This window comes from Agelaius phoeniceus, chromosome 18, assembly GCF_051311805.1.
Source record: "Agelaius phoeniceus isolate bAgePho1 chromosome 18, bAgePho1.hap1, whole genome shotgun sequence".
Lineage (NCBI taxonomy): Eukaryota > Metazoa > Chordata > Aves > Passeriformes > Icteridae > Agelaius > Agelaius phoeniceus.
Window position 1 is genome coordinate 8,272,070 of NC_135282.1, and position 14,433 is coordinate 8,286,502.

General features: G+C 49.2%; 1 protein-coding gene across 4 annotated transcripts; it reads left to right on the forward strand.

The window, feature by feature from the left end:
* The first annotated feature begins 449 nt into the window (after window positions 1–449).
* Window positions 450–13,962, forward strand: YDJC (YdjC chitooligosaccharide deacetylase homolog). 4 transcript variants are annotated; one of them, XM_054645807.2, is made up of 6 exons: window positions 450–728; window positions 1,305–1,477; window positions 9,180–9,339; window positions 10,033–10,132; window positions 11,024–11,201; window positions 12,526–13,962. In XM_054645807.2, the coding sequence occupies exons 2-6, from the start codon at window positions 1,320–1,322 to the stop codon at window positions 12,833–12,835; spliced, it is 906 nt and encodes a 301-aa protein (XP_054501782.2). In that variant the 5' UTR covers window positions 450–728; window positions 1,305–1,319; the 3' UTR covers window positions 12,836–13,962. The 4 variants fall into 4 exon arrangements, with proteins under 4 accessions (XP_054501782.2, XP_077044056.1, XP_054501783.2 ...); XM_077187941.1 differs by lacking the exon at window positions 450–728 and adding an exon at window positions 862–882; XM_054645808.2 differs by lacking the exon at window positions 450–728 and adding an exon at window positions 1,007–1,023.
* The last annotated feature ends 471 nt before the right edge of the window (window positions 13,963–14,433 follow it).

Consider the following 14,433-nt stretch of genomic DNA (forward strand, 5'->3'; position numbering starts at 1 on the left):
AGCAGTTAAATGCCAGGACAAATAAGATTTTACATGCAGCCTGATGGAGAACTGGCTGGCATCCAGCACTGAATGACAGCACGTTAGAAGCTGCCCTTCCTGAAACTCTCGTCTGTTCTCCCTGCCCTTCTCTAGCCCAGCACCAAGAGCCACGGGACCTCCTGGCCAGGGTTTGCTGCCCTGCAGCTCTGAAGTCAGACTGAGTGTGCACTGCCAGCAAACCAAGGTGGGGGAAAACAAGCGAGTGGCTACTGTGACAGTCACTGATTGCAGGATTATACATCCATGGCATCACTGGGATCAGCGGTTTTGCGCTGAAGCCAGCACAGAGCACGAACCGCATCGCTTGTCCCACCCTCGGCCACAGGCGGGTCTCACCTCGGCAATCTGGAGCAGAGGCGGCCCCAGAGCGCGGCGCGGGTTCCCCGGGCGGGCCGTGCCGGGCCGTGCGGCGCTGCGGGCCGCCGCCGCCAGGGGCCGCCGCCGCCGGGGCCTCCCCCGTGCTCGCCGCGCTCGGAGGCGCCGGAGCTGCGGCGGGGCCGCCCTGTGCTCGCCTGGCCGCGGGAGCTCCCGCCTGGGGCCGCTCGGAGCGCGGGCAGGGGGGATGCGCGGCCGGGCGGCGCGGACACAGCTCCGCCGCCGGGGCCAGCGTCCCCCCAGGGGCAGAGGCGGCCGCGGCCGCCCACACCTGGCGGCGGCCCTGGGAGCCGGATCGGGCCGGAGCGGAGGTACGCACCGCCCCGGGCAGGGGAGGGGGCTGGTGGGCCCTCTGCGCTCCGTCCCGCTTCTCCCCGGGGACGCGGCCCGCAGCCCCTCTGGCCGCGCCCGATGGAGCCGGGGATCGGTGGCCGCAAAGACGTCACGGCTGCAGGGCTGCCTCAGGTGACCCGCACCCCTGGCATTTCACTGGGCACCGCGGGCGAGGGTGGGCCCGGCAATGGAATTTGACCCTCTGACGCACCCTCGATCGATTAAATCATTCCACCAAGTCCCTGAGCTTTCGCACTCTCCTCATCGCCGGAGGTAAAAATGCACGCAGGGTTTGCCCCCCCAGGGCAGGGCACGGCTGCTGCTCTCGGGGAGGAGCAGACAGGAGCAGGCAGGGGTGGGTGCTGTGAGCCCGCCGGCCACACGCAAATCCTGCCACGGTGCGAGCCAGCGGCGGGCTGAGGTGGAGCAGGAGTTACTCAGGGGCTGAGTCACGATTGGGCTCGCCCGCGGTAAGCCTCTCTTTTCCTGTTTGCCTGTGATCTGCAGGCTGCCGAGTGTTCCGATTTAACCTCCTTTTACTTTTTTTTTGCCAGGGATGACATCTAAGGATGCTTCAGGTGAAGCTAATAATAACTGGAGATGACTTCGGCTATTGTCCTCGGAGAAACCAAGGCATTGTGGACTGTTTCCTGGCTGGTGCTGTATCTAACGTGTCCCTTCTAGTCAACGGAAGTGCTGCAGCAGATGCAGCCAAGCTGGCAAGGAGGTAAGCGACTTTCCTTAGGTCCTTTGTGGACAGCCTCCACAAAAAACCAAGCCTGGAAAATTTAGTATTTTGTAGCCCCAGAATAAACACTGTATCATAGCTTAGGCTGGTATAGGAAAACTGTATTCAGACACATTTACTAAGACTCTTCATAGTAAAACCAGTGATCTGCTAACTAGTACCAGTAATGGTCTGTCTCTAGAATTGGCCACTGCACCTTTCCCTCTGCCCCCCCCTCAGGATAGGAAGCCATTTCCACTATTTGACAGTAGAATTTGGGTTTGTCAGACTTTCTCCTTCCACACTTCTAAAAATGCATCATCAGAAGGAAAGTGCATATTATATACTCAGACCAATCTGCTAGCCCTAAAACTATAAGAGCATAAAAGCACAAGTCTTTAAATCTCATTTAATTGATCCGTTTCATCCAGGCTGGACACAAGGTCAGCCAGGATCATTGCAGAATCAGGCAAAGGTGAGATTCTGCAAAGGCTTATTTATAAAACTGGGCAGTGGAAAACTTGACTTTTTCCCCACGCTGTAAACCTTTTTAAAAAAGCACATCAATATTTCTATTAATTCTAGGCTCGATAAACACATCTGTAAAAATGCATACATAAAGGAAGGGACAATACCTTGTACCTACCACCTTTACTTCTTAACCAACTTCAGAGGCTGCTGGCACAGTTAGCTCTGCAGTGGATCAAATGCTATGTGTCAGTCTCATAGTCTAGTCCAGCAAATCCTTTAATAAGAAGCATTATTTGTGTTTAGGAGGTAAAACCCAGCTAAACCATTGAGCTCTGGTGTGGGCAGGTGCTTGGAAGCAGGAATATGTCCTGAAAGAGAGAACATCAGGGTTGAGAAACAATTTAGGAAAGCAGAAAAGGAAAGGAGCTGTAATGCTACTGCTTAAACTGAGACCTTATGCTCCAAATGCAGCTGCTGTGGGGAAGAGTTTCATGACAGTCCTGCCGACCTTGTTCTCACTGAGCATCTCTCCTCAGTTTGCTGTGATTTTAGGGGTACTTGGTAGCTTCTTTGGAGCAGGGCAGTGGAGGAAAGCCAGGGTGCTGTGTTAGTGGCAATCTTGTCTGTAAAAAGGATAAATATTCCCCACAAACATCGAGGGAGGAACTGCCTGGCAACGAGAAGGGGAGAGGCACCACACCAGTAAGATTCCTAAAAATCCTACTAGTAAATGAAACATAAAACACAGAGATAAAGCCAGCACATCTCTCAGACTCAGAGGCACTGCGAAACCCTTTAAGCCCCAGTGATCTGGTGATGTTGTCAGCTATTTTAGCCAAGGTCTTTAGCAGGCTTTTAAAATAGAATCCACCTGGCCTCATTTCCATAGCCAGGAAGTAGGCCATGTAATCAGGGGTTTAAAAAGCATCTTTGAATCCAGGTCATGACACTGGTGCTGGCAGCTGATATGGGTGTGAAAAGCCAGGTTGGAGGGCAGGGGACAGCAGAGGCTGCAGCCTGCTGCTACAATTTGATTTTTTTTTTTTGGGGGGGGGGAACATAATTTTGAATTGTCAATGTGAATGTAATGGATTTAAATCTGTTTCTGAGCATATAAGCAGGGTGACTATGGGAATCTCTGCCAGCTCTGAAGATCACCAGCCCAAGTTCTTACAGTTCCTCATTTGTGTAACTCTGCAGGTGTGTTCAGCCCTACCCAGCCATGGTAGGAGCATTAGCAGGTATGAAGAGGTTTCCTCATGTTGTAATGCAAGCCCAGCTTCAGCTGCTGCTAATTGGCACCAGTGTGTGTAAACAAACCCCTGTGTCACCCCTGAGATGTTTGTTCATGTCACAAAGGCTGACGCAAACTCTTTCTACACAGATGACAAAGAGGTCAGACTTGCTAGAGATGTCATGGAGTCCTCCTCATCTTGTGCTGCAGAAATGGGAAAGGATCACTGGCTTGGCTGCCTTGCCAATATTATTCCCTCTTTCCCCTGCTTGGTGACATCTCCCATCCCACTGTAAATATTGAGGCTTTTTCTATTATGGGATGAAAGTCTGCCTGTTGGTTTTTTTTTTTCCTCTCCTCATGTTTGTCTTCCCCTATTCAGCCTTGACCAGTGGCATAAGCAAGAAGAGTGGATCTGTCCCCAGCTGAGAGAAGAGGCTTGAAGCAAGTAGCTTGTCCTTTCCTGGGCACATTCCAGTGCTGTGGAATTTGGTCTTTCACACACGTAGTGCCAGGATTGTCAGAGTGATGGACTGCTTTTATGGCTTCTTGATAAACTGTCTATGACATGATTGCCTGTAGCTGCAAGTCTTAGACTCTCACTGTGTTACCCTGGTTTTAAGTTAATTGGACACAAGCAGAGCTAATTAATAAGTAGACAACTTTTCCTTCCTAAGCACCTCATGCTGCCCTACAATGTTAGGACTTGGCATCCTTCAGAAAAGAACACAGTTCCTCTGAAATTTCTTTCTTCCTTTCATTTTCACAACAATTCTGTAGTTTCTGGGTATACCATCTGTTGCCCCGAGCCTTGATTAAAAGCCTTGGCAGACGTGTGATGATAGTCAGCAGATCTTTGTAGCAGCTCTACCACAAGCCAACTGCAGAACAGCAGAACTAAGCAGTAAAAAATACACCTTCCCTAACATTCAGGCTCAGCACCTTGGGCTTTCCTCATCCACTGTCACAACTGGCCTGAACGAAGGGGCACACTCATTTCTGGCAACAGAGGAGTTTCAGCAGAGGCCTGATCCATCACCAAATGACAAACCTATTGATAGCATCTGCCAGAGCAGAACATAACCAGAGCAGCAGCTGGGAGAACAGACTGCCATTGTGGGTTGAGGGTTTTTTCAGTAACTCAAAACTTTTCTCGTTATGGGGCCTTGACTGACTGTGATTTCCTGCTTATCCATATAATATAATCTCAATTTTCTACTTAACAGGCCCTGCCTTGAAGTCAGCCAGACTTCCTGGTGATTATTCCAGAGCCTTTCCCAGAAACTGGAAGGGTTATTTTGTAACCTGAAATGAAGAGATGCCTTAATTTTTCCTTAGAAATATGGAGATAGAAATAGAGACATCTAAGACAGTTTGCTGCTGTATCCTCCCACTCCTGCCCTTTACATCAAACAGGTCAGGTGTCACTGAGCCTTAGGACCTTTTCCCAAAGGTGTGTCCAAATAGCTTAAGAAGAGTGACATATTTTAGAACACAACTCAGTCTTTCTGGGTGGTTTTTTGCAGTTTAAATACTGAACATCAGCCGAAGTCCCCACAACATCTGGGTACATGTAATAGAAGGATCTAACAAAGCCACATTTAATTACTCTCTATGTTTTCACTTCCTTTCCCATCAACACTAATTGCAAAATGTGTTTGTAAATTGTGACTTAATTCTGACCCTCCCAGTTAACATCTGACTAATATAAAAATCTCTCATGCTTTCTCATCAGCCCCTGTATGTGACTGTTAATCACACAGCAGAGTGTGCTGAGCAGCAGCAGTTCTGCTGAACTGTTTGGATAGGGGTGGGGCCCAATCTGAAGCCTTACACCAGAATCCCAGATCATACTGACTTTACTGGCAGCAGCCCATTTTACTGACGTGAGCCTACAGACACAGGAGCTGCACTTGATACAAAGATGTAATTACAACAGAAACCCGGGTCCCTAAGCTGTGTTTCAGCACCAGCTCAACACTGCAGAGGCTTTAGAGCATTTCTGGCAGAAGAAATACGTTTTTAGCAGTAATAGAGCAAGAAAATATGCTATTTGATGAAAGACAGATATTACTGAATGGTGAAAGTGTGTGTGAGGAAGTATACAAATGCCAACATGAGGAAAGTAAGAAGTGCACATTTGAACTCAAAGCCTTGCTTTGTCTGGCTTCAGACATTTGGGTGTTCACTGAAGTGAGATGATGAGATACAGATATTTACATGAGCCTCTGACTTGGGTCACACTTGGGCTGAAACCTGATGATCAGCAGTTTCCTGGATTATACAATAGGTTGTTGAAGGTGGGATCTGTTTACCCATTAAGGGAAAGGGTAAAGTGCCATGCTTATGCCAGAGCATCCAGCCTTCAGCAAGGCAATTGGAACAGTGCTTGGCAAATCTCATAATTCCCACAGCCATTGCTGTCCTGTGGTATGGCCAGGCAGGACCAGGACCCAAGCACAGTGACAGTGCAGTGCCCATCTCCAGGGTCAGTGAACAGGGATTGCAGCTGCACACTGCCTCAGCAGAGACATTTATCCAGAGCACTCGTGTGGCAAAACAAGCAACTACTTGAAAAGGAAGCACTTTAAGCAGTTTAACTGACTGTATTTCCTCTCTCTTTGGTAACTGGACTGGGCCTGCTGGCTCAGAAATCTTTCCAGGGTGAATTCCTTCTCACACCTGCTGTAAGGATATTTCCTCCTGCACAAGTCTCTCCTTTTTTCCCCCCACCTCCACAAGGAATGCTGAGTAGAGGGCTAAAGAGGTAACAGCCAACTTTCAGTGCAAACAGCTCTAGTGCATTGAGCTCAGTGGCCTGAACCTCTTCTCACAGGTTCCCAAGCAGTTCAGTCTAATGCTGCTCCTGCTGTAGGAGCACACACCTGTAGCCTGTGGCTTTATCAGGAGTGAAGTGAACCCCTGTGCTAAATCCTGCTTCATCTCTGCATTCCCTGGGGCACTGGGACAGACTTGCAGACACAGAGGGGCCCCTCCAAACAGACTGGAAGGGTCATTGCAACTTAAGAGTCACCAAAAAGGATTTAGGGGCACCAAGTAGATTTTTCACATCATTTTGTTTCAGCAGTGGTAGCTGTGTGCAGAAACTAAGCTGTTGCCTGAAGCTCAATGCCAATCCTTTTATTTTGCATCTTGTGTGAGCAATTAGCAGTTAATGACCAGCAGTGACCAGCAGGGCTCACCCTGTCCCATCTGGAAAGGGCTTGGGCAGAGGAGTGAGGCCAAACCCACAACAGCTGAGCTCTGGTCCCAGGGCAGCATCACATGCTGTGTAAGCTGCTTGAGCTGCTGGTCTCTGCTTCAGTATTTCAGCCAACAAATTAGCAGCTATTTTACAGTCTTTTGAAAGATGTGGGCAGCTGTAAAGTGTATTTCTGTACCAGAAACTATCATATGTGCTCTGAAAAGTAGGTCTCAGGATATTCCTGCACCTTGACTTTTTCTCCCTGTGAGCTTGCAGTGGAACTCTGCTGTACCCACTGATCTGTCCTTCTCCCCATACCCTTACAACCTTCCCATGCCTTCTTCTGTGCACCTCCCACAGATGAACATTTCTGAACAAGTTTCTCATGTGCAGCATTTTGAGTTTTGCTTTCAGTGCCTCTATCCCAGACCAATAAACACAAGCAGTTCCTCTCCAGACACCTCAGCATGCACAGTCTGTCAAAGCAGGACTGGCTCCACGAGAACACTATTAAGATATTCAGCTGGTGTTAGGCAAAGCTCTGAAACACAGTCTAATGTTACAGTCAGGGTCTCCTCTTACCCAAGGACAAGGCCAGCTCTCTCTGCACTTCCACATTCTGCACATTCCCAGCTCTGGGGCTGGGTTCAGCCCTGGCCAGGAGCTGCTCTCATGTTCCTCAGTGCAGCCCTTGGCTCCTTGGTGTCCCACACCTGTCAGAGGGACTTGCCTTCTCCTGGAAATAGCCTCCCTCACAGCATTTGAGGCACTGCACAATTGGAGGCAGTTCATTTGATGCTCCTGGGAGACAACACTGAGAGGCTCAGCTGTTCATTTCTTGCCCTCCCACAACACATGAGAAAGAGAGTACTCAACAGAAAAAGTCCATCTGCTGATTCATGGTAACACAGGAATCCTTTTTTTCTTGCAAACAGCACTGACTATGGTACAAATAATACTCCAGCTGAGGCAGTAAGAGCTTCCCAGAGACAGAATAAAGAATCTGGGGTGGATTTCTAAAAGAAAACCAAAAGAAAACCACAGGCTTGCCCTCTGCCTTTGGACTTGTGCAGGGTGCCCAGCCGGTCACAGGATGGAGGGGAGCCCTCCTGCCACAGCACCCCCTGCACTGCAGCTGCCTCCTGTGCTGCCCTGCAGCCTGTCCCCCCAGTGACAACACACCTTCCACTCCTGTGCCAGCCAGGAGTTGGTGTGCACACGTGCTCAGGCCCCTGCTGTGATGAACACTCATCATCAGTGAAACAATCGGGCCCTGCTGCACAGAAATCACCAGATCAGAAAAGCCAGAGAGGACCTTTTCCTCCACAAGCTGTTTTGCTCCATTAAACAAACATTCCAGCTCCTTAATCACACAATGGACTAATTTTGTTCCACAGAGCTGTGCATACAATTTGACTCCTAACATTTATGTCTTTGAGAAGTAGTATCTAGCAACTGACTGCACCAGGAAAAAAAAAAGGCTTTCAGTCCTTCAAGGGCCAAAGCCTTAGGACCTGAATGAGCTAAATGATTCTGACTTGGTCCAATCCATCCACAGTCCTGTCTCCAGTGAGCTGGTGCCTCACCAGTCAGCTTCAGATGTCCCAGTTTTGCACCCTTTGCCTCAATGGAGATTGTTTTTGTTTTCTCCTTGTGCTACAAGGGCTGTGTCAGGGACAGACCACACCCACTTTTAGCAGCTCCATGCAGAAGTTCCAAGAAGGGTTTAAAGCATCACAGACTTGTTGTCTTGAAATTCACTCTGCACCATGACTCAGACTGGGCAGCACAGATGGAACATTGCACTTCTGTCATCCCCTGACTGGGTCAGCCAGAGGCCACGGGTTGCCTTGGAAAAAGTTTCAAAGCATCATTTTGGCTACTGATTCTGAGGATTTCCAGAAATGCTAATGAGACCCAGCACAAATCCAAGCACGCACAAGTCCTGTTCTCATTGTAGGGGAATCCACAGCACTCTGCTAAGCCCTGAGGGGAGCTCTGCAGCCACACCAGCTCCATAAGTTCTTTTTTTTTTTTTTAGAATCTTACAGCTTGCAACTGGGTAATCAGTCATTCCCCTGTGACTCCTTAGCAAGGCTCTACACTTCACTGTGGGCCTCCTTGCACTGATCCTTCTCTGGCTGTGCCAGGGAGATGCTGCTCTGTACAGCTCATCCTTGCCACTCACTGAGTGATTGCTGCACTAGACAGAAGCCTGGCCACTGCAGGAATTCCAGCTGCAGCCCCTTGTATTTACACCTGTAGCCTGTGCTGTTGCCATAATGGCTTCCTTGGGCACTGTTTAGATATCAATTACTGGATTCTACTTAAGGGCAGCTTTAGGAGTCATCAAGTAAAACTCACATGTCTCCTAAATGTACCATCTTTAACAGGGTGAACAACTCAAGGGGATCCCTAGCAAGGGCTAATGGAGCACTTTAGAAAGAGCTGCAAGATCTGGATTTTTTGGTTGGTTATCAGTGACTGCAGTTCCTGGAGGGCAGTTACAGCCTTTAGCCCGAGATGCCTGGTGCTGTGAGCCAGGATGGGGCAGGGTTTGGGGGCACTCACAGGCTGGCCCTGGGGAGGGTGCTCAGGGCTGTTACCTGGAGATGCCCTGCCCTGGTTGGGGTCACTCTGCCATCCTTTCTGGCAGAGCAGAGATACAAACATGTACTCCAGTGAGTGCTGCAACACCTCTAAGATCAGTCTGGTTCTTACACTTTAATCTCCCCCTCTTACACCACAGTGAGGGAGGTGCAAAGCTTGGCAGACATTTCCCTCTCTTACAGATACAACATCCCAATAGGCCTGCATGCCAACCTCTCCGAGGGCTCCCCTGTGTGTGAGGTGCTCAAGGCAAACTCTTCTCTGCTCAACCAGGATGGATTCTTCCATGGAAAAATGGGATTCAGAACAGCTCTATCAAAAGGTCTCCTGAATATGTCAGAGGTAGGAGAAAGCCACATACAGCTGTACAACTTCCCTTCCTGATTCCAATCAGCCTGCATTTATCCCAGCTCATAACAGCTGAGGAACTTTCCCAGATCCCAGCTATGAGTAGGCTTAAAGATGAACCCTGCCTGTACAGCTTGAGCTGGCTTTAGGTCCTGGGCCTCATTCTGCCAGAGGCTCTGCAGCCTTTGAGAACTCATTCCTCCCTGACTCAGTGCCTGTATACACTGTTAACTATTTATCTGAGGAGGCAGAAGGGGCATTGGGACAGGTATTTACAAAGAACCTAGAGATCAGTAAAGAGCAAATGACAGAAAAGTCCTAAGTAGGTACCAGGACTTTCATTTCAGCTTGTGAGAAGTTTTGATTCTCTAGGGAGGTGGCTGGTTTTGCCCCATGAGCAAGGATGAACATGTTCAGGTGATCAAAACTGCATCCATTTAAACAGAAATTTATATTTAGAATAATATTTAGAACATCCCACCATTCCCATAAGCAGTACCACAAAGAGCCCTGTGCCCAAGGCAGGCTCTGGGTAGCCCAGCAGTGCTGCACATCCCTGTACAAGCACAGCCCATCCTGCTTCCCAGAGCTGGATCTGACTCCTGCCCAGTGAGGTGCCAGCAGCCCCATCACTCTCCTGCTCTCAGCCTCTGCCAGGTCTTGCTCTGACCCTTTTCTGCTGCACAGGTGAAGCAGGAGCTCAAGGCCCAGGTGGAGCTGTTCCATGAGCTGACAGGTCACCTACCTCCTCACATGGATGGGCACCAGCACGTCCATGTTCTCCCAGGTAAGGAGGAATCTTCTTCTCCTGCACCAAGCAGGTGAGAGAGTCAGCTCAGAGGGGCCTTGCCCTGGCACAGCTCCCTTCTGGGCAGTAATCCCCACCCTGAGACACCTGCTGGCTGTTGCAGTTTGAATGTTCCCACCTGAGCCCACAGTCCTGCCCAAACTCTGCTTGGAGCCCTGGGCCTTCCCATAGCAGCACCAGGGCATTAATGACAAAATGCCCAAGGTTACACCTCTTCCTCCAGGGAGCAGTAATTCTCCTCAGCATCCTAATTCCATGTACTCACCCACACCGAAGGAGGCAGACCAAAGCCAGCAGCAGACTGGCCAGTTTAAACTGGAATGGTGGAGCTTGCAATAGCTGCTGGCTCTTTAAGATAGTACAGAACTCCATCCTGTCCATTGTGTTCCCACCCCAGTCCCTGCCTGCAGGTCTCAGCTTTAGAGATGAGCAATGATCTTTTGTTTTGCAAAGTCATTGTGGTACAGAGATGGAAAATGGAGTGAGGAAAGAATCCAGGTTTTCCCACTGCAGTACTGACTGCCTCCAGATAACATTGCTCTGGCTGTACAAGGACTTGATGAAGAATTTGTTCCTGACAGTGCAGCCACCTCTGGTGCACTCTAAGACCAGAGTTGCTCACTTAGAAGGGGGGTTGGACTAAAGGCTCAGTGCTGAAAGGAAGAAAGGCACCTACAGGAGAAGTCCAGGGCAAAATGTTTCCAGTATAGAAGGTGACTCCCATACAGATGGATTTCAGCAGAAGATAAACCAAATGGAATTTTATTTTCTTAAATACAGAAAGGAAAGAAGCCTCTGTGCTAAGAGCTTGCAGGGGACACGAGAAGCTGTTTATCCAACTCCTGACTGCATCTCTGGTTTTGCTTACAGAGGTCAGGAATGTGTTTGCAGAGGTGTTAGAGGAATATGGGATTAAGTACACACGTGTCCCCATAGAGCCAGGCCTTCATAACTGTGACTGGATTCCACCATCCCTGATGGACTTTTACCTGGGAGTAGAAGAAGATTCCTTCAACACAGTGGATGTGTTTGCAAAGCATGGAATAAGGTAAGACAGGTATTACTCATCCTTTTTTTGTAGTAAAACATTAAGATTGTATCAGTTCCTGATAGCATCTTTCAAAAATGGAACACCATCTTTCTCTTTCCTCTTTGGACTTAGAGAAAGGTTCAGGAGGAGCACAGAAGTGCCAGAGGCACAAGGGCTTAGGAAGTTTTGTTTGAACAGAGGTGAGTCACCTTCCACTTGAAAAGGAATGTTCTTTTCAGGGTATGCTTCTCAGCCTTTCTAGTGAAGCTTCCTCAGCCTGGCATCTTGAATGCCAGGAGAAATGCTGCATCAATGCTGGAATTTTAAAAGTATTATCTAAGGAAAGCGTTTAAGAACTAAATTTTCATCTTCCTGTCATAGCAGAGAAAGGGTTTTAAGTAGCAGGAATGAGACTAAGTAGAAGCAGGTATTTGTTAAGGGGAAGCAGTGAGCTCTGAGAGCTGGCAGTACCACAGCAGGTGATCACTGCTGTGAGCAAACAGCCTTGTCAGTGTCCTGCATCTCAGGCCAAACCCTGAAAGCTCAGCCCTTCCCCCAATAAAATCCTTCTCTTAAAAGCTTAGACAGTTTTTTATAGGTTAAAGGTCTTTCACTAGAGACCCTTGCAGTCACCTGTCCTTTGGGCCAGATGTCATTACTTCCTCAGTCCACTGGAAACATTATCTTCTGGGATTTTATTTTTTGTATCAGTGGTTCTGAACACCAGCAGATATTTCTGCTGGTATTTCTCCATTCTCAAGAACAGCTGAGCTGGGCTCTTCTGTGATCATTCAGGTAAAGACTCTAGCCTTGATTTCTTCTGAAAACATTTTCATTCTGCCCTCACATGCAGTGGCTCAGCTCTCCTGGACTCATCCAGTTATTATGGCTCTTTGGTATATTCTGCCAGAAGGTTGCTTTAGCTGGGTGGTTGCCATTTTATTTCAGTCACTTTTGTTTCTACTTAGCTGAGGGTTATTATTCAGGATTAATTTATTTTGATGGTGTGGCATTTCTCAGTTTAGTGTTGCTCTTTGTTTTTGGGACAATAAAATGCACCTGTAAGCTCACAGATGCCAAACACAGTGCTGGGGCTGTGCTGGGCCTTGCTGTCCCTGCAGAACTGCTGCTTGAAATAGGATCCTGGTTTCAATCAGGAAAAGTTCTGGTTTTACTTTTGTTTATCTGGTTTTACTTTTGTTTATAGTTAAAAGATTTTTTAAACTCCTCCCAAGTTTATATCTTAAATTTTCAGTAAATTTTGATTCCTAATCCACTGGACGTAACCCAATTCTCTCCCTGCCTCTAGCACTAACAGCAGTGTTCCCTCCTCTGGCTGCAGGTGGGCAGACATTTACATAGGCCTGAGCACCATGGGCAGGAACATGTCTGTCAGCAGCATCCAGAGTGCCATCGACAGCGCCGTGCTGCAGCCCCCGGCCCGGGCACCGCGCAGCGGCTCCGTCACCATCGAGCTGATGGTGCACCCTGGCTACCCCAGTGTCCCCCCCGTGGGCGGCTGTGGGGAAGGACCCGATGATTTCTCACAGTCCTGGGAACGCCTCCATGAACTCCAGACATTAATTAAGCCAGAGCTGCAGAGCCATTACAAAAGCAGGAACATTCAGCTGTGTTCATTCAAAGATCTTTAAATAAATGAGCAGACATCCATCCATCCATCCTCTGAAGACATGCAATTGATAATGTCCAGAGAAGCCAGATCACTGTTATCAGTGTCACAGTCCCTGTGACAGGAGGGAGTTCACAGTCCCTGTGAACAGCTCACCACCACCCTGTGAGCAGCTCCAGGCAGTACCCCAGAGCCCCCAGTGCCAGTTTTAAGGCCACAACATCTGCTCCAAACGTGCCAAACTCCTTCTGTGACACCCCCTCCACAGTGCCCCAGTGCAGCATAGGCTCCCAGGGCTCAGCTCCTGCCAGCAAAGGAGCAGCATGGGGACAGACTTGGCTGTGAGACACTGCAGCACAGCCCCCTGAGGGGTCTGATCATTTCTCCTTTCAGACCTGATGGCAGAACAGGAACCCTGCTGGGGAGTGGGTGCTGCTTTGGAGCACCCACTCAGTGCAGGTCGCCCACAGGAGGCCTGGCCACCTTCAGCATTTGGCTCTCTGAGGGGCAGTGCCTGCCCCTCCACTCGTACCTGCTCACCATGGAGAGGGCTGCAGGGACACGTCACCCCCAGAGCCTTCCTCTGCTCGGAGCACTCGGGTCACACATGGCCCTGTGGGGTCTGCAGCCACCTTAGCCACAGGAATTGTGTCTGCCTGTTTACGTTGCCTCTTGGTGTTAAACCCCCCCTAGGAAAGTAACATCAGCTGCAGTCCTTTAGGAGAGGCTTCTTATTTTTTGGATGACTTTGCAGGAGCAGCAACTGTTGACCCATCTGCTATTTCAGTAACTGCTGTGTGTCAGAGCAGCAGCAACTGGTCCTGCACCACCCACTGCCCCTCAGGACAGCCATGAGCTGTGCCAGCCATGACCATGGCTGTGAGTCAGAAGGTCCCTGAATTTGTCCCTTTTGTTCCTGTCACCAGAGCATTCGAACTCCAGCAAGTCCCAGTAGTGCTGATACGTTCTTAACTGCAGCCCTATCATTCCTGTAAGGACTTTCACATGGGGAAAAATTCTCTGCACAAGAGTGATCTATTTAATGTAACTGGTTTTGTTAACTGTATTTTTTAATATAAAAAATATTAGTTTCACCATTATTCTTTTAAATGAAAAATAAACTCAGATCTTTTCTATGGCAAAGCTTCAGGAGGCTTTTGGGTTTAATTAAGTCTGGTGAGTGAACTAAACCCACTCACCTGTCTGCTCCCACACCGCTGGAAGGGCCTTCCTTTCTATCATTAGTGGGAACTGTCTGAGCTTTCCTGTAACACGTCATGAAGTTTCTGTCCTGTACAAGTAGAAAAAACATCAAGGATGCTGTGGAAAATCTTTTTCCCGATTATTTCCTATATTATAGAAATGCCTTAGATGTCGGAGGCGGGGCCGGGTGAGAGCAGGGGCAGGTGTTACCCTGGGGATGCCCCGGCCCCGGAGCCGCTGCCGGGGGCCCCGGGACAGCCCCGCGCCCGGAGCGCCCGCCCCTGCCAGCGCCACCCCGCGCCCCCCGGGCCGCACTGCAGCCGCTGCCGGAGCGCAGAGCTCCGTCGGGGATGGAATTGTCACCGCGTCCTCATGAATACTTTTAAACCTTATTATAAACTGCCTCACGTTCTAAGC

Coding starts and splice junctions, on each gene's coding strand:
- YDJC (XM_054645807.2), top strand. CDS start 1,320: ATGCTTCAGGTGAAGCTAATAATAACTGGAGATGACTTCGGCTATTGT. Junction 1,478..9,179: donor GCAGCCAAGCTGGCAAGGAG/GTAAGCGACTTT, acceptor CCTCTCTTACAG/ATACAACATCCCAATAGGCC. Junction 9,340..10,032: donor GTCTCCTGAATATGTCAGAG/GTAGGAGAAAGC, acceptor TCTGCTGCACAG/GTGAAGCAGGAGCTCAAGGC.